This window comes from Nomascus leucogenys, chromosome 9 (assembly GCF_006542625.1).
Source record: "Nomascus leucogenys isolate Asia chromosome 9, Asia_NLE_v1, whole genome shotgun sequence".
NCBI lineage: Eukaryota > Metazoa > Chordata > Mammalia > Primates > Hylobatidae > Nomascus > Nomascus leucogenys.
The window spans coordinates 102,499,330-102,521,867 of record NC_044389.1 but is presented as its reverse complement, the minus strand read 5'-3'; the positions used below and the strand labels follow the sequence as shown (position 1 = coordinate 102,521,867).

General features: G+C 42.8%; 1 protein-coding gene across 1 annotated transcript in view; it reads left to right on the top strand.

The window, feature by feature from the left end:
• Positions 1-5,073: 5,073 nt before the first annotated feature.
• FRMD4A (FERM domain containing 4A) overlaps positions 5,074-22,538 on the top strand; it is a 688,034-nt gene continuing 670,569 nt past the window's right edge. The window contains exons 1-2 of the mRNA XM_030819299.1: positions 5,074-5,401; positions 5,821-5,946. Of these exons, the coding sequence (XP_030675159.1) occupies positions 5,902-5,946 (45 nt within the window). The 5' untranslated portion in view covers positions 5,074-5,401; positions 5,821-5,901. The remainder of the gene's footprint in view (positions 5,402-5,820; positions 5,947-22,538) is intronic.

Here is a 22,538-nt window from a genome sequence, read left to right as displayed (position 1 = left end):
AATCTTTCCTGACTCTCACCTCTGTCTCCATGACTCTGGGAGAACACTTGATTCCACGTAGCTCTACTCTGTGTTCTGTGGCCTGGAAATACTCATAAATCAATAACCTGGGACAATCGTAAGGCTTCTCTCATTTGTTTCTTATCTTTCATGGATCACTGGCCTTTGTTGTCTTATGTCCATTGTCTTGAAAAGTATTGTTCCATATATTTTACATTTTTTGTTTGTTTCATTTGAAGCATAGACTTGCTCCCTCTAATTCCATCTTGGATAGAAGCAGGAGTTCTTCATATATTCTTAAAATACAAATATTTACATGGTTGCAATTAGAGAATGTGTCTCATATTACTTGCAAATAAACATATCTGACATTTGCAATACTTCTAAATAGTTTCATAGTTGCCATTTTAATAGCTGCAAAATATTTCCCAGTGTGCCAAATCTACTTGAGCACAGTTTATGCATTAACGAGTGATTTATGTCCCATCTCTTTCTAAAAGTGAATTTCAGATGGCTTACTGACAAAAAGGCCTACTCAATAAGAGTAATACAGTATGCATTAGAAGGAAAAATAAGATTGAAAAAAAAAACAGAGGAAGTAATAATGCCAGCTATGATAATATCTGCTGTAATTGAAAGTAAAATTAGATTTTGGGCATTCTGGAAGTCCATTGTGCCAAGTGTGATTAGGTACACTATTCTCATTATCAGAATTAAAAGGGGACCAAAAGAGAACTCACAGTTATTGAATATCTACTATGTGCAACTTAAGAAAAGTTCTAATAAATAATGTTTTCTTTGAGTCTCACCTCACCCTTGTAATTCTTGCTCTGGATCCTAGAGAAAATGACAGAATAGGCCTTCAGATTCCTGGGAGTAAAATGGCCTGGCAGGTTTTCTGGGGCCAAAGCCACCCACACCACAGGCCCTCTCAGGATAATGACATTTTCCTTTGCACTAGATTCTGAGAGGAATTTCTGACCTGGGGCAATTTACATAGATGGCAGTGGGTGGTCTCATGACCAGTGTCTGAACAACAGCTTCATGCTAAATACAGAAGAGTTTTTGTTTTTTTGTTTGTTTGTTTTGAGATGCAGTCTCACTCTGTGTCCCAGGCTGGAGTGCATTGGTGCGATCTTGGCTCACTGTAACCTCCACCTCGCACCTTCCTCCAAAGGATTCTCCTGCCTCAGCTTCCCAAGTAGCTGGGACTACAGGCACATGCTACCATGCCCAGCTAGTTTTTGTATTTTTGGTACAGAAGGGGTTTTGCCATGTTGGCCAAGCTGGTTTCAAACTCCTGACCTCAGGTGATCCACTCACCTCAGCCTCCCAAAGTGCTGGAATCACAGGCGTGAGCCACTGCACTTGGCCCAGAAGAGGTTTATGAAGAGCTGGTTTTTGCAGTGGCTTTTGATGAGTGTGACATTGAACTCTGCTTCATTTGAGAAGTTTTTAGGAGGAGGATACATTGAAATGGATTATACATATATATGTGTATATATATATATGTGTATATATATATGTGTGTGTATATATATATATATATATATATAGTTTTCTTGGGAGGTAAGATTAACCAAGAATAGAATTTAGTGACTTAGAGGAGGGGATTGCCGTCCCCACACCTTCTTACTTCTGTGACCTTGAACTAGTTCTTGAAGGGACCCAGATAGCTCATATTCCGCTGCTTTTTGATGAGGGCCTATTTAATATGAATTAACTCCTCTTCTTCACAAGCTGCTCAATAACCCCTTGCAGTTTGATTTCTGTGTCCGAAACTGTACTGAAACACCCTTCCACCTCACCCAGGCATCTTTGTGGAATGACCGTTGCCACTCGAATTTGGGGGCTCTCTTCTCCTTTTTCTTCTTCGACCACTCCTTCTCCATCAGCCTGTGACCTGTCCTCACAAACTCCCCATGTCCTACCCACTCCCTGAGGTCTTGCCATTGTCTGTTCCTCTTTGCGCTTTACATTCTGATATCTCCATTGGTGCCTGATTTAATCTTATTGAGCACGGACTGCTGTTCGAGCTCAATGCTTAGAGCCGTAGAAGTAAACAGAGAAGAACGATGCTCAGTTCCGACATTAGTTTGTTCCTCTCTAGTAGGGGGATACTAGAGAAAAGCAAATTACTGTCAATTTTTTTAAAGAAGGAATTTAAAAGTTGTACAAACAAAGCAAATATGAATGCCCAAATAGAAGAATCGGGAAGAATTTCATGAAGTATGCAACTTTTGACACTGAATGTTGTGTAAATGTATATGCTGTTACCAGACTCAGTGTATGTATTTCCCAGATTTTCTTGGCTCCTCCTGTCCTCCCTGGGCAAACTGAGCCACTTGCTCATTGGAAATCCCAGCTGCTGCCATTGTCATTTCAACTCCTGGCACTGCCAGCTGTCCTAGGCTCCCAGGACAGAACAGGGAGGGTTTCTATCCCACACACTGAGGGAGGAGCCTCACCACTCCAGGGCCCAGGTCCTGTCTGACTGACTCACAGAGGCTATGGTTTCTTCCTTTTCTTCTGGTCTCAGATGTAACGCCTTTCATGCCTACCTGCGGGAGTTGGTAACATAACCCTGAAGCGCAAGAGGGTTAATGTCTGGTGGAATCAATTTGACCAAAAAGAGTCAACAGATGGACAGCACTAGGCTGTTAGCTCCCTCTCCCTTTCTCTCCTTGGTGGGTTATGCGAACAAGTGGAAGTTCCATACCTGTCTGGAAGCTCTTCCTCAGGCTGAGTAGCTGTCCTAGGCCCAGCTCGGTCAACCCCACCTTGTACTTGCTCTCATTCCACCCCTGCCTCACCTTCCCCACACCCCCACTCTTGCCACCCTGAAATTGCACCTCCCAATGATGTCTTTATGCAGAAGATTTGCTGCAGGCTATTTTCCAGAAAATCTGGGCTGCAATTCAAGCAGACAGGGGATGAGGCTTTCCAGGCAAAGGAGCCATGAGCGAAGTGCTTAGAGAGGAAGGCGGGTGTTCTGGGGGCCAATGTCAAGGGCTGACACAAAATCTCTCAGGCCAGCCTCTGCAACCTGAGGATGTCCCAGACTCCCCCATACCTGAGGCTGCTTCTGCCTGTTTCTGCTCAGGGTTTGTCTTTTCTCTGCCCATATCCACCAGTTGCAACAGCTCCAATATTAACTTTTTTTCTTAGCTTTGATTATTTTCCAAACACATAGTCCATATAGAATCAGAAAGCAAACGTCCTGAAAAAGATGTTCTGCTGTTCCTGAAGTTCCAGTGCAAGAGCTACAAAAAAAAAGTAAGACCTCCCTACTCTGTGCTATCCAAATTATTTCGGATTTTTTTTTTTTGCATTTGTTACATATTATCTTGTATCATTAATGATTCTACCACATAAAAAGTTCCTTGAGGGCAGAGGTACAAAGTCGGCATTCTGCAAATATCAGTTGAATACATTTCGAAATCCATCTGCAAAGTTAGGATAAGGTCCCTTAAATCACTATTGTAGACCTGTTCCTTAAATCATTGTTATTATTTTTCAAATGTGAATATACATATTATTTTGAATAGTATTGCAATCCACCAGCATAGTCAGAATGTCCTGACAATTCTGTGCAAGGCCACATGCACGCAACCCAAGTCATGCTTTGAATCTCCAGGCACCTGCTGGCAAGGAGGGATACTCTGGTGTTCCAGGCATCAGTAACATGAGACTCCATCCACACACTGTGGAATCAAGGTTCAAGCTCATTGGGCCACCATAGGAAAAACAATGTGGAAGAAATTTTTTCACTTACTTATTTTATTTTGTTTTATTCTTTTCTTTTCTTTGTTTTGTTTTGAGACAGAGCCTTGCTCTGTTGCCCAGACTGGAGTGCAGTGGTGTGATCTGACCGCAGTGCAACCTCCGCCTCCCGGATTCAAGCGATTCTCCTGCCTCAGTATCCCAAGTATCTGGGATTACAGGTGCCCATCGCACCCGGCTAATTTTTGTGTTTTTCATAGAGACAGGGTTTTGCCATGTTGAACAGGCTGGTCTTGAACTCTTGACCTCAGGTGATCTGCCAGTGTCAGCCTCCCAAAGTGCTGGGGCTACAGGCGTGAGCCACTGCGCCCAGCCTTCACTCACTTATTGAATATATTTTAGTACTTACTCTGTGCTAAGCACTGTAATGAGCAAATACTTTTTGGTTTTAAATTTTTTTAGAGACAGAATCTTGCTCTGTCCCCCAGGCTGGAGTGCAGGAGTGCAGTCATAGCTCCCTGCAGCCTTAAACTGCTGGACTGAACTGATCCTCCCACCTCAGCCTCCCAAGTAGCTGAGACTCTAGGCACACACTACCATGCTTGGCTAATTCTTTTATTTCTATTTTTTTTTTTTTTGTAGAGATGAAGTCTTACTGTGTTGCCTAGGCTCACCCTGAATTTTGGGGCTCAAGCTATCTTCCTGCCTCAACCCCTGGAAGTGCTGGGAATACAGGTGTGAGCTCCCATACCTGGCCCAAATCAATAGTTTTAAAAGTATAAGAAATATAGAAACAATAGCTATGCTCGTGCACAGGAACATCAAAGGTCATTAATTTCTTCCCCCTAGTTTCTTATTTCAAAAACTGGTCTCTATGTTTCTACATTTCACACCGTCTAGTTAATTTTAAGGATTTTTTGGAACCATTACAGGAGGTGAGTAAAGGAAGAAATCAGAAAAGGACATACTAGAAGTATCAGGAATCACCATTTTTAGTTGAATACACGGACTCCAGAAGAAGACACAAGCTTGACAGTCCTCATGAAAAGATATCTAATTTTCTTACGTCTTTGACTCTGGAAAGCCCTTTGAGCTACCCATTATATAACAAGATTCGGCAGGTTTTTTCTTTCTCCCTTCATTGACATCTTCCAGGGAAAATGCTGCATGATATGATTTTCAAGGCTATCTTGCCTTTTCCTCTTAAGCAGTGTCCCTTGTGACAAATTCACCTCCTATGCCTGCCTGAGCTAGGGAGGCTCCTTCAAAATTCCTAACAGGCAGCCCTGTGGAGAGATGGGAGGGAAGGGATGGGAGGGAGGAAGGGCGGGAGTAAGGGAGGTAGAGTGTGTCTGTATGCGGCGTACATGTGGTACAGCCAGGGAGATCAGAACGCTCACAGAACAGGCAGTGCAATTCCATGTTCCTCCTAAGTATGTTAGCCCTACCGGGAGCTGAGCTGGCCAGTCTACTTGGAGAGGAAAAGTAGATTTGGGGAAGGTGGAAGGGGCAGTTCCTAAATGACTTCCTCCTCGGGGATGGTAAGGGCATTTGCTGATCTCCAGTGACTGCCTGGTGCCTCATGGTCAGACTTGGCTGTCTCACTCCCAGATATCTGATTTTGCAAAAAGGGACACACCTACCTGCAGCAAAGAAGACACTGACCAGACTGCGAGCGGTATGTTGTGACATTCAGCGTGTTTATGCAGCAGAATTGCTGAGAGATGCAGAGAGAGGGGGTGGCTCGGGCTGCTTGATTTATCTGCAATAGGGAATGTTTTATTTTAATTGTCAGTTAAGGGAAGAATTGCTGCCAGGGCGAAGGTAGCAGTTAAACATTCCGTGTTCTAAGCTTTCACATTTGTGTTTGATGCGGTCTCCGTGTCTGTGCCGCTTTGCGAAGCTAGGGAGGGCTCACCTTTAAATAACCTGCAGCTTCCTATTTTCCTTCTTCTTCTTTTTTTTTTTTTTTCCTCCCTAAGCACAGTTCCCACCCTGTCTTCCCTGACCTCCTCCCCACCCCCATGTGAAAGGTGGCCTATCTTCCCCTTGAGCCTTTTGCTCCCTGAGTCTGGATTTTGGCTGCTTTTTCTGCAGGTGCTTTTGGATGCTCTGTAGCCACCCGGGGCCCAGGCGGACTGACTCGGCAGCAGGATTCGTGCATGGGAATCGGAGACCATGGCAGTGCAGCTGGTGCCCGACTCAGCTCTCGGCCTGCTGATGGTGAGTGTTCAGACAGGAGGTGGGGCCCGGGCAGCGTCCACTCCAGCCTCCCCTGCACCGTGGGCTGCTGCTGCCGCTACAGTGGCTGCAGACATGTTCAACATTGCTCCGCTTTATCCCGCAGGCTCTTTGGAAATGCTTTCTTGGGTCAGAGTATCAGCATGACAAAGCACTTGCAGGGAAAAGAAGCTGTAGCTTTGCCGTTTCAGAAACTTGTTGCTGAATGCTATTTTGAGAGCTGTGCCTGCAAACAGGTGCTAAGAGCCCCTCGAAATAGATTGCTAGGATGCCTCCTCCAGCTCCCAGCATCCTTTCTTTTGCATCTAAATTGAGCCGATTTGTGTTTGTTTTTGGGTATCTTCTCAGGGCAGCTGTGGAATCTGTTGCCCATGGGGTGACGGAATGGGGTCTTCTTTCTAGGCACCCACATATCTGCTCATATTTTCCTGTAGAGGTGGTGGAGGAGGTTCGCTGTGGCCCCAGTGATGCTTGGGCTACTGAGTTGGGAGCAGCTTGTTTCCCATCTACCATTGATGGCAAACCTTGGCAGGCCTTGTCCAGGCATTTATCTGTGTGTGAGTAGCTGGCTCACCTTACGACCCTCTGGAATTTTCACCATATTAAGAGAGCCCTTGCTCTTACCATATTAAAGCACACAAGGACATGGGTGCTGTCCTGTTCCAACCCAACTGGCTTTGGCTTGACACTAGGTTCAGCATTGGCTTTTGCCATGGTTTTGCACTCTGTCTCCTTTCCCAGGGTTCTCACACACCACAGTAGTACTGGCTGCTGTCAGAAGTAGCCTGCATCAGGCTTGGCATGGAAATGTTTCCAGCATTTACACAGGAGATTTTATGAACCGAGCATAAGTGCTTCTGTGTATATTGATTTGTGTCTTCTGAATGGGGAGGGGAAATGCAACTTTGCAAGGCCTGATGAGTTTATGGAGGTGACTTGGAAGAGCCGTCAGTGGCAAGCCTGCCCCCTGGGTGGCAAGCCACGTCACATTAAAAGAAACAGATATCTTGGTTCTTTGTTGCTCAAAATGCCACCAGGTCCACAGATTTAGTTGAACTGCCTGAAATCTATCTCATGGGCTTCTGCTGACTTCTGATTTCACTGGGGGAGAAGGACTAGAAGAAATGAAATTGTCAGTTTCCAGAGAGATTACCCATTGCCTGACTTCTTTCCCTTACTAATTCTATCATCTGATGATACTTTATCCTCCCTCGTCTACCTGTGGTCAAGTAAACTGGATAGGAATTTTCATTCCATCACTGAGTATTCGTGGTGGTGGCTGGCACTAAAATGCATTATCTATGGGATCTAGGAGACCTCACCTGGGAGCCTGGGCTATATGCACTGAAATACAGGTACACATGTGCACGAACACACACATGTATATGTATATTATATTATCTCGTATACTAACAGAAATAAATCCTGCATCATGTTAATATAGAGGAGAAAAGTTTTCTTGAAAAATAGCTTTAGGGAGAGTTAGACCCACTTGTCTCAGCCTCCTACTTGGACCTTTCTTCTATGCTTAGAAGAAAGATGTGTATCTGCTTTGTTCCAAGCCCCTAAGCATAAATCCTTGGTATCCAAATTAAATGAATAGCATCCATTTCTGCTGTTATACACATGACACACACACACACACACACACACACACACACACACACACACACACAGGCTTTCCTGTTCCTGGGTCTTCCACATATTATGGCTGCTCTCCTGGTGGTGTCTACATCTCATACTTTACCTTTCATTTGACAGTGGCCTCTGCCCTTAGATCTGTCCTGGCACTCACCTCCTGACCGGAAAAAAGGATCGTGTTCTCCTCTCTTGGAAACCAGGGGAAAGAGCTCTTGACACCCTGATGGACCATTTGATTAAAGAACCCTGGAGTACCACGTGTAATCAAAATCTGTACACATGTTCTGGTTCATATTTAGTTCAGGGAAATTTTCCCCTATGGACTTTGGTGCTATTTTTTTTTCCTTTTTAAGGGCAAACCCCAAAGTAATTGCTTCCCTGACATCTTGCATGATGCATCTTAAAATTTATAAGCAAGCCGAGGAGGAAAGAAAGGAGGAAAAGAGGCCATTTAGTGGAGTTGCTTTGGCTGTGAGTTCAGGAAGGAAGCTGTAAACATTATTATTTATGAGCTCATTCATCAGCCAATCAGTTGTCAGTATTTATCGAGTGTCTGCTCACTGAGGAAGGTAGCCTGGCATAACAGCAAGAGCCAGAGCTCATAAACTCACAGTCTGTGAGAGGTTGATACCAGATTGGTGGATTGCAGTTCTGATTTTGTGCTATGGTGTCATCGTGGCTAAGGGGTAGCTGGGGAGATGATCTGGCCACACCCCTTGCTTTTGGATAAGGAGACACCCAGAGGTTACATTCAGCTTAGATGCTAAATGCTTCAGGGCAGAGCATATTTAATTGGTTACAGAAGCGGCCACAGAGTCTGGAGGGTTGGACAGCCCTGTGCTCCATTTTAGCCTTGCCACGCATTGAGTGATCCTGGGGATGTCCCTTCCTCTCTGCGCCTTAGTGATGCCATTTGCTAACTGAGAGTGCTGTCTAATGTCCAGGGTCCCTTCCATTCTGTTAAACACAATTTAAGATCTCTAAGAAACAGTGTACAGATGAAGTTCCAGGATAGCCAATTCGAGGGCTTTATTTAGCGTTATGTCTCTATTTCCAACCTTGCACATGAGCAGTATTGCTTTGAAAATGGTGGAATGTGTTCCCACTCTGGCTTTTATGCCAGGGCAGATATGTTTCATATTATTAGCTGACGCAGATGATCATTAGTGTTCATTCATACTCTGCCATTAGGAGTCTACCCCACAGGAACCTAAGTTGGTCTACTGGACAAAAGCCAATGACTTTTGAACAGTGTCTCAGAGGCCTTTTCAAGCTGGGGCTGGGTTGTGGTCAGCTGGGAGGGGTCCCAGGTGGTGAGCATGCCTGGACCATCTTGAGGTGGGAGGACCTCACTGATTCTTTCAACGGAGAGCTCACAGAGGGCAGTGATGCCTCTCCACACAGGACAGAGCCACTCAAATGACCACGGAAGGGTGGACTTGGAGAGAAGACACATTCTGGTGGTGGAGATGGCCTTTCAGGCTGTTGAAAAGCTGCCTCTCCCATCTTTGCAAGAATCTCAGGCAGCGAAAGAAGATACTGCTCTGTTCACCAAACTGTGAGGAGGCTTCAGATTGATGTGACTAATTGCAGAGCGGGAAGCTCTTGGCTATGTGTCATTTGTTGAGGGCGTGTGAATTCAGGGAAAGCTGCAAGGGCTGGAACATGCTACAGCTGAGGATTAGTTTATCTTCAGAGCCAGGATAAGGATGCATAACCAAGGGGCTTCAGTGGTGTTATGGTGCCATTTTGGTTCTTAGATTCTAAAGGCTCACACCTTTGGGACAGCTGGATTAAAATAGTTTTTAATGGAAATTAATTGGATAATAAATAATGCAAATTAAGTTTTTCTATAAATGAAGTGTCTTTAGCCGGGCGCGGTGGCTCACGCTTGTAATCCCAGCACTTTGGGAGGCCGAGGCAGGCGGATCACGAGGTCAGGAGATCGAGACCACGGTGAAACCCCGTCTCTACTAAAAATACAAAAAAATTAGCCGGGCGTGGTGGCGGGCGCCTGTAGTCCCAGCTATTCGGAGAGGCTGAGGCAGGAGAATGGCATGAACCCGGGAGGTGGAGCTTGCAGTGAGCCGAGATTGCGCCACTGCACTCCAGCCTGGGCAACAGAGCGAGACTCCATCTCAAAAAAAAAAAAAAAAAAAAAAATGAAGTGTCTTTAAATACATTATCTCATTTAATTCCATCCATGACCCTATTTTTAAGACAAAAAAAGATCTGATAATTAGAATTTGGGAAACTGTCAGTAGTCACTTAAGTGATGAAGCAAGTTCTCAAAATCTCAGTCCTCTGAGTCCCAAGCCAGTGCTTTCTCTGACAGCATATCAAAGCTCAACAATTTGACTTCTAGGACCTTCTAACACTTTGGATTCGCTCCTGAAGTGAGCTTCCCTCGAACCAGTCAGCATTTTCTGTGTATCTAGGTGGGGAATCCTGCCTTTCTCTTAATCATCTGTTCTTTTCCATATTGAGGTGTAAAATAAAAAAGTGATACCACAAGTCTGGCTCAAGACGTCTGGCTTGACTCTAGCAAGAAGAAATATTTTTTATATCGATGAAATAGCTGCCATTTTTTCAAGGTTCTATTCTCTCAGACTCTGTTTCTAGGAAAATTACCAAGAGTCATATTTTATAACATAAAAAATTTAATGTGTAAAAACTCAATTCACAAGTCAGAGAAGTTAGTGGGTGATTAATCACAATGAACGAAGAATGTCAATTAGATTATCCTGAAGTTTCTTTCTATTCTAAAAATTTGATTCCAGATTTCTGGGCTTCTTTTGAATAGACCAGCTCCCTTGTCTATGTTGAATAGATTTCAATGGATAACCTGCTGTTCTATGACTTTATCTCCCTCATTTCATTTCATTATAAATTCTTTTCTAAGCCATTTTCCTCCTTTGGACAATTTCCTTTTTAACTAAGCAACAAATATTTGCTGAGTATCTACTTTGTGCAAGAAGAGTACAAGGCAGTGACTGGCTTTAGCATACTTACGGTCTAATTGTCAAGACAGGTTGGAGATACACAGGAACTATAACAATGAGAAATTTACAGGACATCTTCAGAGAATCACATAAGAATTCTAACAAACCAGTGCCTAACTCATCACCAAGTGGGCCCTAGGGGGCGCTGTTTGTCAGAGTGGATGAACTTGTCCTTGAAGTTCAAGTAAGATGTTGAGTGATGGATGAGTTAAGAGAGCAGATTTGAGGTGAGGGGAGTGGTTGAATACAACAAAGTCTAGATCGTGTTTGGGAGACGGGGAGTAGATTGGTTTGGGCAGATTTCCTGTAGGTGACAAAGGGTTGCAAGATCAGAAAGACCAGTTGGAGATGTGATCAAGGTCCTAGTTCTATTACTATAATCTAATCCTTCTCTACATCTGACCTGTGAGAGGTCTAATCTGACAGATTCAGATTAGATCCTGAAAAGAGATTCAGAATTTGTAGTAAGCCTGTGGCTTTTCCACAGATCCCAATTGGCAAAAAGCATAGAATAAAATTGAGTTTTGTCTTAAGGACTCTTGCTCTTAATAATCTCTATGTTTTTCAAAGTGCGTTTGCATATGTTGTCCCACTGGATGTCCTCAACACTCCAGGCAGGTTAGGCACGACATCTTCCTATTATATGGTGAAGTTGGGGTCCAGAGAAGTCAAAGGGCTTGCCCAAGATGACTCAGATAATTTGCGATAAAATTTAGATACAGGCCAGGTGCAGTAGCTCATGCCTGTAATCCTAGCACTTTGGGAAGCTGAGGCGGGCAGGTCACCTGAGGTCAGGAGTTTGAGACTAGCCTGGCCAACATGGTGAAACCCCATCTCTACTAAAAACACAAAAATTAGCAAGGCGTGGTGGGGCACACCTGTTGCCCACCTGCCTGGTAGGCTGAGGTAGGAGAATCACTTGAACCAAGGAGGCAGAGGTTGCAGTGAGCCAAGGTCGTGCCACTGCACTCCAGCCTGGGTGACAGAGTGGGACTCCATCTCTAAATAAATAACATTAAGATAGTACTCAAGGTTTCATGATGGTTCATGCATATGTTTGAAAAAAAAGTGAATTGACAACTTTTATGGAAATTTGGAGAATAATAATTACATAGTAATACAGTGAAGCCACCTAAAGCACTGTATACAGAATGGGGCCATCCAGGCATGGGGCCCAGGGGAGAAGTCCTAGATATTTGGGTCTAAGGGTGAAACTAATATTTAGTATCATCTATCTTTCTGGTTTATTCATAAGTAAGAGAATTGTCAAAAAGTCCCTGAGAAATGGTCATGTCATTGTTACCTCCAAGTCAGTAGCGAAAATCCTTCTTAAGCTTAAATTATCGCACCCAAGGTAAAATTTCCCAATGGGTATCTTTGAGATCTTGCTATTAATATTTTTTAGTTACTATTAAGTGTACAAATTTATCTGTTTCAAATGGTGAAATTTGAAATCCATGACTATAAAACTAACTCAGATAATTTTTCCTAAATATATTTTTATTTCATTTTGTGGCAGACCTGTTTCTGTTAGTCTAATCGACAGAGATTAACTCAAACTGCTAGCATTGGCAGAAAGGGAAATTTATTGACTGATGTGACCAGGGAGTCTCAGGAATAAAACAGCTCCAGGAGAAGCTGGGTCAAGGACTTTGCATGTTGGCATCTGAACCCTGTTTCTTTGGCTCTGCCATGTCTTGGCTCTGCTTTTCTTTGTATGGACTTCATTTTCTGGCAGAATCTTCTCCCAGCAGCTGTAGGGTTACTTGTTCTTAGAGTTAGTGAATGTAGGTAAATTAGCAGGACTCTCTTTCATGGTCATCTCTTACAAGCTGTCTTTGGATCTCTTGAATAACAGGCTCTTCGCGGGCCAATTACTGGGTACAGAGATGGAGATTTCTGACTAATCAGGCTGGCTAATGTGTCTAGACCTATTGAAAGGAAGGAAGGAAGTAATCAACTGGCTGATAACTCTGTCTGAATTACATGGGGTGGGAAAAGCAGGTTCCAAAAAAGGAAGAGCTATATTATCAGGAGGGAGGATGCTATTTTAGCAGAAGGGGTTGCTAGGAAGGCAAAAATGATAGACAGCCATTACAGTGGTCTGTGCATCTTGTATACCACGATAGGTAATCTGCAAAACTAGTCAGGGAGGTAAAGCATCAGTGAATCCCAAATCATGGCTTCAGTTTTCCTCAAAATAAATATAAATGGAGAAGCACAATTGCCTAAATATTTTATGCTAGGTTGAACAAATCTCACCATCTGTAAAATAAGATAATAATAGCTACCATGTAAAATTTGGGATAATTCAACCAGATATGCATGTAAAGTTCGTAGTGCTATTTTTGGCCCAAAGCAAATAGCACAGTATATACTAGTAGTCCCTTCCTTTATCTTAAAAAGATATGAAATGATTGTCTACCTGAATTCATCTCATGCAACTCTTACATGAGACAAAATCAATCTAAGAAATAAGTTGCCCAGTTCTCTCTTTCTGCATCCCAGTCTCTGGGCAATGAGTGACCACCTCCGGACAATCAGCTAATGCTTTTAGAAAAACAGATGTTCCTGTGGCCATGTGAGCCATTCTAGTCATGAGCAAATTTAAATTTGCATTCCTATCTTGAATAACTCACAAAATTTTCTTACCCTTTGAAGGGAGATGACTAAAATATGGGCTGCAATATGTTCTCTCTGGCAAAGGCAAAATGCGTGCATTTTACACATGATGGGGCAGCTATGAGTGCATCTCTGCTAAAAATTAATTGTACAGCAGCTTTGCAAAGTGTAATAGTGGTTTGGAGAGCATATGTTACTGGTGCAGGTAGCAGTTTCTCATTGACTTCTATGCCAGAATATGAAGCTTAATGGAACATACGGTATTTAGCCTGGTAGTAATCAAAGGTCCTGGAAACATGCTCTACCAAGACCATGTGGTTCGTATCGAGTGGGGAGAGTGAATTCCAATGTCAAGGAAACACTGGCCTGCAACTTCTGTTGTATTGTGATGAGTGCCTTTTATAATCCTGGATATTGAAATCTTAGCCTCACAGTCTGGACCTGGAGAAGCAATTTCCTGAGTGGTAGATCCAATTCATCTTTCCAAGTACATCACGCACACCCATGGTTTTCACTGTCATCTGTACACTAATGGCTCCCAAATCATGTCTTTTGCTCAGGCCCTGCCCCTAGCTCCTAGTAACTGCAAGTCCAAATGCTTATCAGATTTATTCTCCTGCTTATTCCACAGGGATGTGAAACTCAGAACATCCCAGCCCAGCTCATACGTAGAATTTATGGTCTTCTCCCCAACCTTAGCTGGTGGTGGTGCCTTTGTGCTTGTTATCCTGGGATTAGCCTTGGAGTCCTTGCTTTCTCTCATCTACCTGGTTCAGCTAGTCATGAGCCATGCTGCTTCTGCTGCCTCAGTTTCTCTTGAATCTGGCCCCTCCTATGTACTCACCTGCCCTGCCTTAGTCCAGGCCTCTACTCTTTCATACCTAGTGTAGTGGTTCATTCTCGCATTGCTATAAAGAAGTACCTGAGAATGGGTAATTGATAAAGAAAAGAGGTTTAATTGACTCACGGTTTTGCAGACTGTACAGGAAGCCTGGCTGGAGAAGCCTCAGGAAACTTACAATCATGATGGAAGACGAAGAGGAAGGAGGCACATCTTGCATGGTGGGAGCAGGAGGAAGAGGGAGCAAAGAGGGGAAGTGCTACACACTTTTAAACAGCCAGCTCTCATGGGAACTCGCTATCGCAAGAACAGCAAGGCAAAAGCCCGCCCCCATGATACGATCACCTCCCACCAGGACCCTTCTCCAAAACTGGGGATTCCAATTCAGACTTGAGATTTGGGCAGGGACACAGATGCAAACCATATCACCTGGGCTACCTGCAGGGCCTCTTACCTGGTCTTCTTGCTTCTAGTCTCTTAACACTGTTGCCTGTCTTCCGTACTTTTTCTAGAGTGTTAGTTATGAAATAAAGGTCTAATTTCTCTGCCTAAAATTCTCCAGTTGTACCTGATTTTACATAGGATAAGGCTGTAGCTTTTTAATATACCACATTACTCACTTACAGATCTGGTCTCTGCCTACCTGCCCAGCCCCATGTCCCAGGGTCCCTTCCTCCACTCCTCAAAATTCATACTCTCACAGTGCTGGACATTTCCTTCCCCGACAAATAATATGCAGGATTAAGCCTATGCACTTCTGAATGTACACTTCCTATTATTTGGAATGCTATTCTACCTCCCTCACTTTCTCCTTTATTTCATATATACATATATGAAATACATATTCATTCATATATATAATTCATATATATATAAAATTTTACTTATCACTAGATGATATTTGACTTTTGTATCTGTTTTTCTTAATAGATTGTGAGTGCCTCATAAGTATAGAGTATTTCTCTATACTTTATTCATTCGTTTCATTCATTCATCCATTCATTTAACCCATTGCATACTGTCTTCTGGACACTGTTTTAATAGGAGGGATACAGTGGTGAACCAGACAGAAAGTCTTTCTGTTGTCATCAAGCTTACACTCTACTGGGAAAAGACAAAAAAATAAATAAATAAATAACACATTGAAAATAAATAGAAGAACTATAAGTGCCCTACAGAGAATTAAAAATGGTTATTTGGAGACAGTGCTTGGATGACAGCTTTAGAGGAGTGGTTGAGGACGCCTTCTTAGAAGAGGTCACATTTGAACTGAAGGGTGAGCTACAAGAAGAAGGCAAGGGTGAAAAGTCGTGGACGGGGCATTCCAACCTGGGCCATGGCCCCGGGGCAGGAAGGAGTTTAGCAGACTCCAGCATCATGCACTCTTCTCAATATATTTGGTAAATGAAGGTATTGATTGGCTGCTTCCTGGCAGCTTAGCACCACACCAGGCTCTAGGAGGAATTGTGATGAGTATAGTGCACGGCCCTTGCCTGGGAACTTATATCTCATTAGAGAAATAAGAAGTACTGAAAATGCTTAGGTCACACTACATGATGAGAAATGGCCCCACATGGAAGGTATGGTATTTACTAACAAGGTGTTTGAAGAAATCAGAGGCAGGGGCAGGGACACGGGTGTGAGATCTGGAAAGCTAGTCCACATGGTTTGTAGAAAATGGCTTTGAGCTATTTTGAAGAGTGTATATCATGCTGGCTGGGGAAGGGAGGGAAGGAGTAGCTTCCCAGCGGAGGGAACAAAATCACTGGGAAATTCAGGAGGAAATGTTAAACCACCAAGGGTGGGGTTGGGGTGGGCAAATGTGGGAGTATGAAAGGAGGAATTGATATTTTGCTAAAGGGTCTGTCTCGTGGAGGAGATGGACTGCTAGCTAAAGAATAAGGCAAGACATTGCAAATGCTCTTGGGAGCATCTGGATTGGAGCTGCAGGCACTAAAGCCTCTCCAGGTTCTTGGATTGGACTGATTTAAAGGGCAGGCATGGGAATTGGGGTGTTTAATCTAGTGGTGGAAGGCAGGGTGTGCTGGGGACACTGGAGGGAGAAGGCCAGTTTAGAGGCAATTGCATGAATTTGGGTGGGAGGTAAAGAGGTGGCACGGAGCTGACAGTAAGAAAAGAGGAAGGGGAATGAATTCCAGAACATTCTGAAGGGAGAGCCATCAGGATTGGATGGGAGAAGGATGACAGGGGACATGCACAGGGAGGAGCCAGCTGGGACCACTCTGTGACTCCTGGAGGTGCAGGGACCATGACACATACAAGCCACTCTGGAGTGGGAAATACCATTTGCATAAGAATAGCTTTCTATTGACTGAAGACTACAGAGGTGAAGGTGCTGAGGAAATAATGAGATCTGCCAGTAGAGATGGAGGGTGGGCAGTTGGAGGTACAGGCTGGGTTGGGTCCTGGATTAGATTTGGTATGGGAGGCAGATCTGGCAGTGACACTGAAGCTCAGAAATCCTGAAGAGATTATAGAGAGGGAATAACAGGAGGCCAAGCCTGAGGGAGGTGCATTCTAATGGAGTTTAATCACCTCGTGATGCAAGACAGTGTTTGTACCCGATCAATGTTCCCTTGACTTTGGAATTAATTTTCTTCGCATTGAATGTGCCACATGGCCCCATTGAAGAAGTCTTGGTGATTTTTGCTATTAATAGATGCAGGTTAAATGCAGTTCCATTAGATGATGGCACTTCCTCAAAGATTTCTGTAGGCGCGGCCGAACTAGGAGCATACACATGCAAACTATTACTAAACCTCACAAGGCGGCTGTATGTATTTATTGTGTGTGTGTGTGTGTGTGTGTATGTCTGTGTGTGAGAGAGGAGAGATATTCAGTTACTACTGCTATACAACAAATTATCCCACACTTTTTAATTTTTGTACAAAATTCAGTACAAAACAACAATTTTGTTATGCTCATAAATTTTATGGGTCAGGAGTTCCAACAGGGTACAGTGGGAATGGCTTGTCTCTGCTCCACACTGGAGCCTCAGCTGGGAAGAGCTGATGGCTGTCGATTCAACAACTGGTCTTGGAATCTTCTGGAGATAAGTCTTCACTCATGTATGGTTGGATGCTATTGTCAGCTGGACCACAGCTGGTTCTGTGAACCATAACATTAGAGCCTCCCCACATGATGTGGGCCTCCTCAAAATATGGCTGCTTCAAGGTAGGTGGATTTGCAGAGTGACCCAGGGTCCAAAACTGAGTATCTGAGCTAGCCAGGCAGAGCCATATGATCGCTCATAACCTAGCCTCAGAAGTCATGCAGACTTGCTCCTGTTGCATTTCCTTGGTTACAAACAAGTCATTAAGGCTAGATCCAAGGTGAGAGGATATAGACTGCTTCTTGATGAAGGACGTGTTGATGTGGTTCAGGTCATGTTTCAAGCCACCACGGGGTATGTTCATTCTATGCAACTTGATTTTATGTTCCTTGATGCTCTTTTCTGAATTACTCACAAACTGTCTATGGGACTTTACTCAGAGGAAACATTGTATAAATATTGATTGAATGAATGATAGGTTGATATCTGAAGAAGTCATTTTTTTGCATACTAGCAAAGAGCTGCCTTTTGAGTTTTCAGATTTTCATCCAAACTCTGAACATCTGGGGCTAACGTGTGCTTAGTGCCGGTCACACCTACAAAGAACACTCAGAGGGTGCGTAAATCCTGGTCTGCCTGCTCTGTGACCTCTGAGGTCCCAAATTCAGTTCTTATTGATGATTAGGAGCTGATAAGGCAATAGTGTTTTCTCCTTTACATGCTTGGCCTTGGGACTAATAACTTGTTTTGTGTCTTTATTGCCCATGTGTCAAGGTAAAAAAAAAAATGGGATATAGCTTGGTGTCAGGACTGCAATGCTTTCTTTTCTCATGAGGGAGTATGAGTGTAATTGAGCCATAATGAACATGGCTGAGGTCATTTCCTAGGGATTAATGAACAGCAGAATATGTTTGGGGCCTGGGGCTGAGTCTTTGGTCATTAACCTGGTTGGTCATTAATATTGTTCAGGAATGCTTTACGTTAGGCCATTACAACTAGTGCCATATGCTGCTACAATGGGGAAACATGAACATTACCTGTATCAACAACTATTTGTTTTCCTTCCATTCTCTACAATTACTGAGTGAGGCAGCCTCTTTAATATACATCCCATGGGCAAGAAGCACCAACGGCATGGAAAATTTGAAGCGGAGGTCCTTTGAGTGCACATCCTTTTATATATTTTGAATTTTCCAGCAAGAAAATGCATTAAAACCCAGACTCTGTATCTAGACAGGACAATTAGTTATTTGGGCTGTTCAGAGTAAAATCTATTACTGTTTTTTGGACTTCTTTGGCCTTCTTTTTTCCCAAGAAGAAAGAATTGGCTTTCTTCCTTTTTTTTTTTTTTCAGTCTCTTGTCTTCTCCACTCCTTTCTCCTCCCCTCCCCTCCTCTTCCCTCCCTTCCTGTTCCCTTCCTATTCTCTTCTCTTCTCTTTCCATCCCTTCTCTTTGTAAAAAGATTTTTGGAGGGTCTCAGTCAGAGATATTGTGGTATGTGCTAAGGATATGTGGATGTATGTGTAAATACCACCTAGTCCCTGCTTTCAAGAAGTTTAGAGTTTAGCTGGAAAGGTCAGTAAACAAACAATTGCAACACAGTGAGATAAATGTGATGGCAGAGAAATAGTCAAAATGCTATAAAGCACAGGAACACAGTGCAGAGACTTCTAAAGTAGAGCTGAAGGTTCTGGAGGATTATAGGTGGGTGAGGTAAGTGGTAGTGGACAGTAGTTCCAGGTACAGGGAACAGCATACACGAATGCAAACGGGAGAGTCACACGTCCCAGCAACTGTGTGACACTTGGGTATGAGGAAGGCAAAAAGGAATACTGGAAGAGAGGTCAAGATCCTGGCTGGGGGCAGACATGAAGTGTCTTCTGAATAAATGGCAAGGAGTTTGAACTTTATCTTGAATTCTACAGATAGTCGTCCACGATTTTAAGCGGGGAAGGACATGATCAGAGTGGAGATGTAGAAATATCATGCTGGAAAAGATATGGAGAATAAATTGAAAGAAGAGGTGAATCTGAGGCAAAGGAATCTGGACAAGGAGATATTAAAGTCATACAATTGAGCCATAAAGTGGACTTGAAATAATGCCAGGAAAAGCGAGAATGGGAGAGAGTGTGGATTCTTGAGTTTCACATGGGAACTTCAGTGGATGGGGCATATTGACTCTCATTAATTAAATTAAAAGCTGCTTAAACTGGCTTTAAAACAGGATACTTCTTTAGTTCACATATTATGTCCAGGGTGGAGTTGCTCCTAGGCTGTGGCTCTCGTTCCACCCATCCCCTGTTACCACTAGATCTTTTGGCTCTGCTCTTATCTGTAAGCTTTGTCTTCAGCCTGATATTCCTCATGCGGTCACCAGATTGCTGCCTCTAGCAACTGTTCAATTTGCTTCCTTGTTCAATCTTGGGGGAAAGAAGAAACATGTCTCCTCAAAATGGGAATAATAAATTATTTCTTTCCTTCTGAGAGGGCCAACTCAGGTCATTTTCCCTTTCTAGGAAAAAGACTCCAGCACTGATTGGCTTAAGCCTGGTATCTTTTTTTTTTTTTTGCTGCTATCACAAAATACTATAGACTGGGAAATTTATAATGAACATAAATCTATTTTTTCACAGTTCCACTGGACAGAGAAATCCAAGATCAAGGAACGGGCATCTGGGGAGGCCCTTCTTGCTACATCATCCCACAGCAAAGGCAGAGGGGCAAGAAAGAGCAAGAGGGGGCTGAACTCACCCTTTTATAATATCACAATTCCATCCATGAAGGTGGAATCTTTATGACCTAATCCTCTCTTGAAAACACTACCTCTTAATGTTGTTACAATGACAATTAAATGTTAACATGAGTTTTGGAGGGAACAAATATTCAAACCACAACACCTGGGATCCTCAACTGGACACTAGCCAAGAAGCATGGAATCACTAGGCTTGGATCAGATATATCAATATCTACTGCTAAAGCTGGGAATGGGGTAGATTCCCATGGTCTCACATACAAGGGAAAAAAGAAGGTGGATGTGGTTGCTGCATAGGCAATCAACAGCGTCTGTGACTAGAGCACAGAGCAGGGAACCCAAGCCACCTAGTAGAATTGGAGATCAGTATGTGGACTGTAAATTTCTTGAGAACAGGGACCATGTGTCATCCACCATTGATTCTTTAGCTCCTAGCTCAGTGTCTGGCACATAGTAAGTGTTCAGTGGACAACTGTCACATGAGTAAGGGCATGTAAGAAGAGCTAGTATCTGAACTTGAAGGTTCAGATCAGGTGATACAATACGGGAATAGTTTAAGGCAGAATTTAAAGTAATAGGAAGACTAGGGGATCATATGGTTGCATGATACCTTTTGAAAAAAGGAGTTTAGGGGTTCTGAAACAAAAACATAACGGAGGAATAATCAGAAGATGAAGCACAATACTCTGCTAAGGAGCTTGATCCATATCTTGTGAACAATTGAAAACATTAGAAAAAACTTTAGGCAAGAGAACAAAATAATCAGACTTGCATTTTGACTGGATCATTCTGCCAGTGATATGTAGAAAACTGCTGTAGGAGCACAGGTAAGAAATGATTAGGTGAAATCAGCAGTTGATTAGCTTTTACTAGCATACATTACTAGTCAGTGTCAGAGGTGGTGGCTGAATGACAATAGTGGCATCTTTGCTGTAACAGTCTTAAGCTGTGGTTGGGCATTTCTTTTGGCTTTCTGGCAAATGTGCTTGGCTATCTGGTTTTCCCATATGTTCTTAAACTGTCTAATATCCAGTAGCAAATCCCTTTCTGCTTAACCTAATTAGGGTGGACTTTGTTGTCTGCAACTAACAATCCTGAAAAATACACAAGGCAGTCATCATGGAGGCTGGGGAAAACAGTAGCTGCATTTTTAGGTTCTTCCTGTAGGGAAGAATATTCAGAGTAATGGCTGCTGTGCAGACAACCAAAAGAATCTGCTAGATAAGTGTGGATATAGATAGGTCTGTGAATAGAATAGATGAGATAGATGCTTTCTTTTATTTGTTACATGAATTTCTTAGGGGGATTTCAAAATATTGAAAATATAGTCATCATTCCATGAAAGTGATCTACGTGAAAGAATTGTTCATACAAACATCTGTCCCTGCTGCATCTCTCTTTACACAGCTGACACCAATCAGATTCCTGTCCAAATCTGAGAGATAATAGTTACCAAATAGCTGGAATCTAATGATCACAAAGAAAATAGAAAAACAAAAAACATTGTCTCTTTCGTAAGCATTATAATCTCAGTTACGACTGCGTACACAAAGAAGCAATATGACAAAGATGTTTCTGAAACTCTTGGTAGATAATTAACCATTCCAATATTGGTTCCAAATCCTTTTAACTACTAATAGCATTTTTTGCAAATTAATTTTTAAATTAGTTTTTATTTATTTATGTATTTCTGAGATAGGGTCTTGCTCTGTTACCCATGGTGGAGTGCAGAGGCGCAGTCATAGCTCACTGCAGCCTCAACATCCTGGGCTCAAATGATCCTCCCACCTCAGCCTCCCAAGTAGCTGGGAATACAGACATGTACCACCACGCCTGGTTAATTAAAAAAATTTTTTTTTTGGTAGAAATGAGGTCTCACTATGTTGCCCAAGCTGGTCAGGAACTCCCAGGCTCAAGTGGTTCTACCACGTCAGCCTCCCAAGGTGTGAGCCACCACTCCTGGACTTAGTTTTTAAAAATAAAAATACTTTTACAAGTTAAAAAAATACAAAGGTTTATACATTAAAACCAGGTTTCCCTACTACTCCAGATTCTTAATACTTTAGTTTCTTGTGTATCCTTCTAGAAATTATCTGCACATATGCAACATCTTTCCTTGTCAATTCCAATAGTGCTAACTCATTCTTTTTTATTTATTTTCTTTTTTTGTGACAGGGTCTCACTGTGTTGCCCAAGCTAGAGTGCAGTGGCATACTTGCAGCTCACTGCGGCCTCCATCTCTCAGGCTCAGGTGATCCTGCCACCTCAGCCTCCTGATTAGCTGGGACTACAGGTGCCCACCACCACACCTGGCTAATTTTTTGTATTTTGTTTTTATAGAATGGGGTTTTGCTACCTCATTCTTTGTAAGTGCTTCCTAGTATTATATTGTATGAATGACTCATAATTTATTTAATCAATCCCTCATTGATAGACATTTAGGCTATTTTTAATATTTTATAATTATAAACTATCCTGCAATGGACATTTATGTGCATACATCTTTGTGCATATGGCTTGTGTATAATGTAGGATGGATTCCTAAATAGATGATGCTGGATCAAAGGTATATCATTTTGAATTTTTGTAGATATTGTAAAATTATCGTCTTCAAAGGGACATGATGTGAATTATTTTTTAAT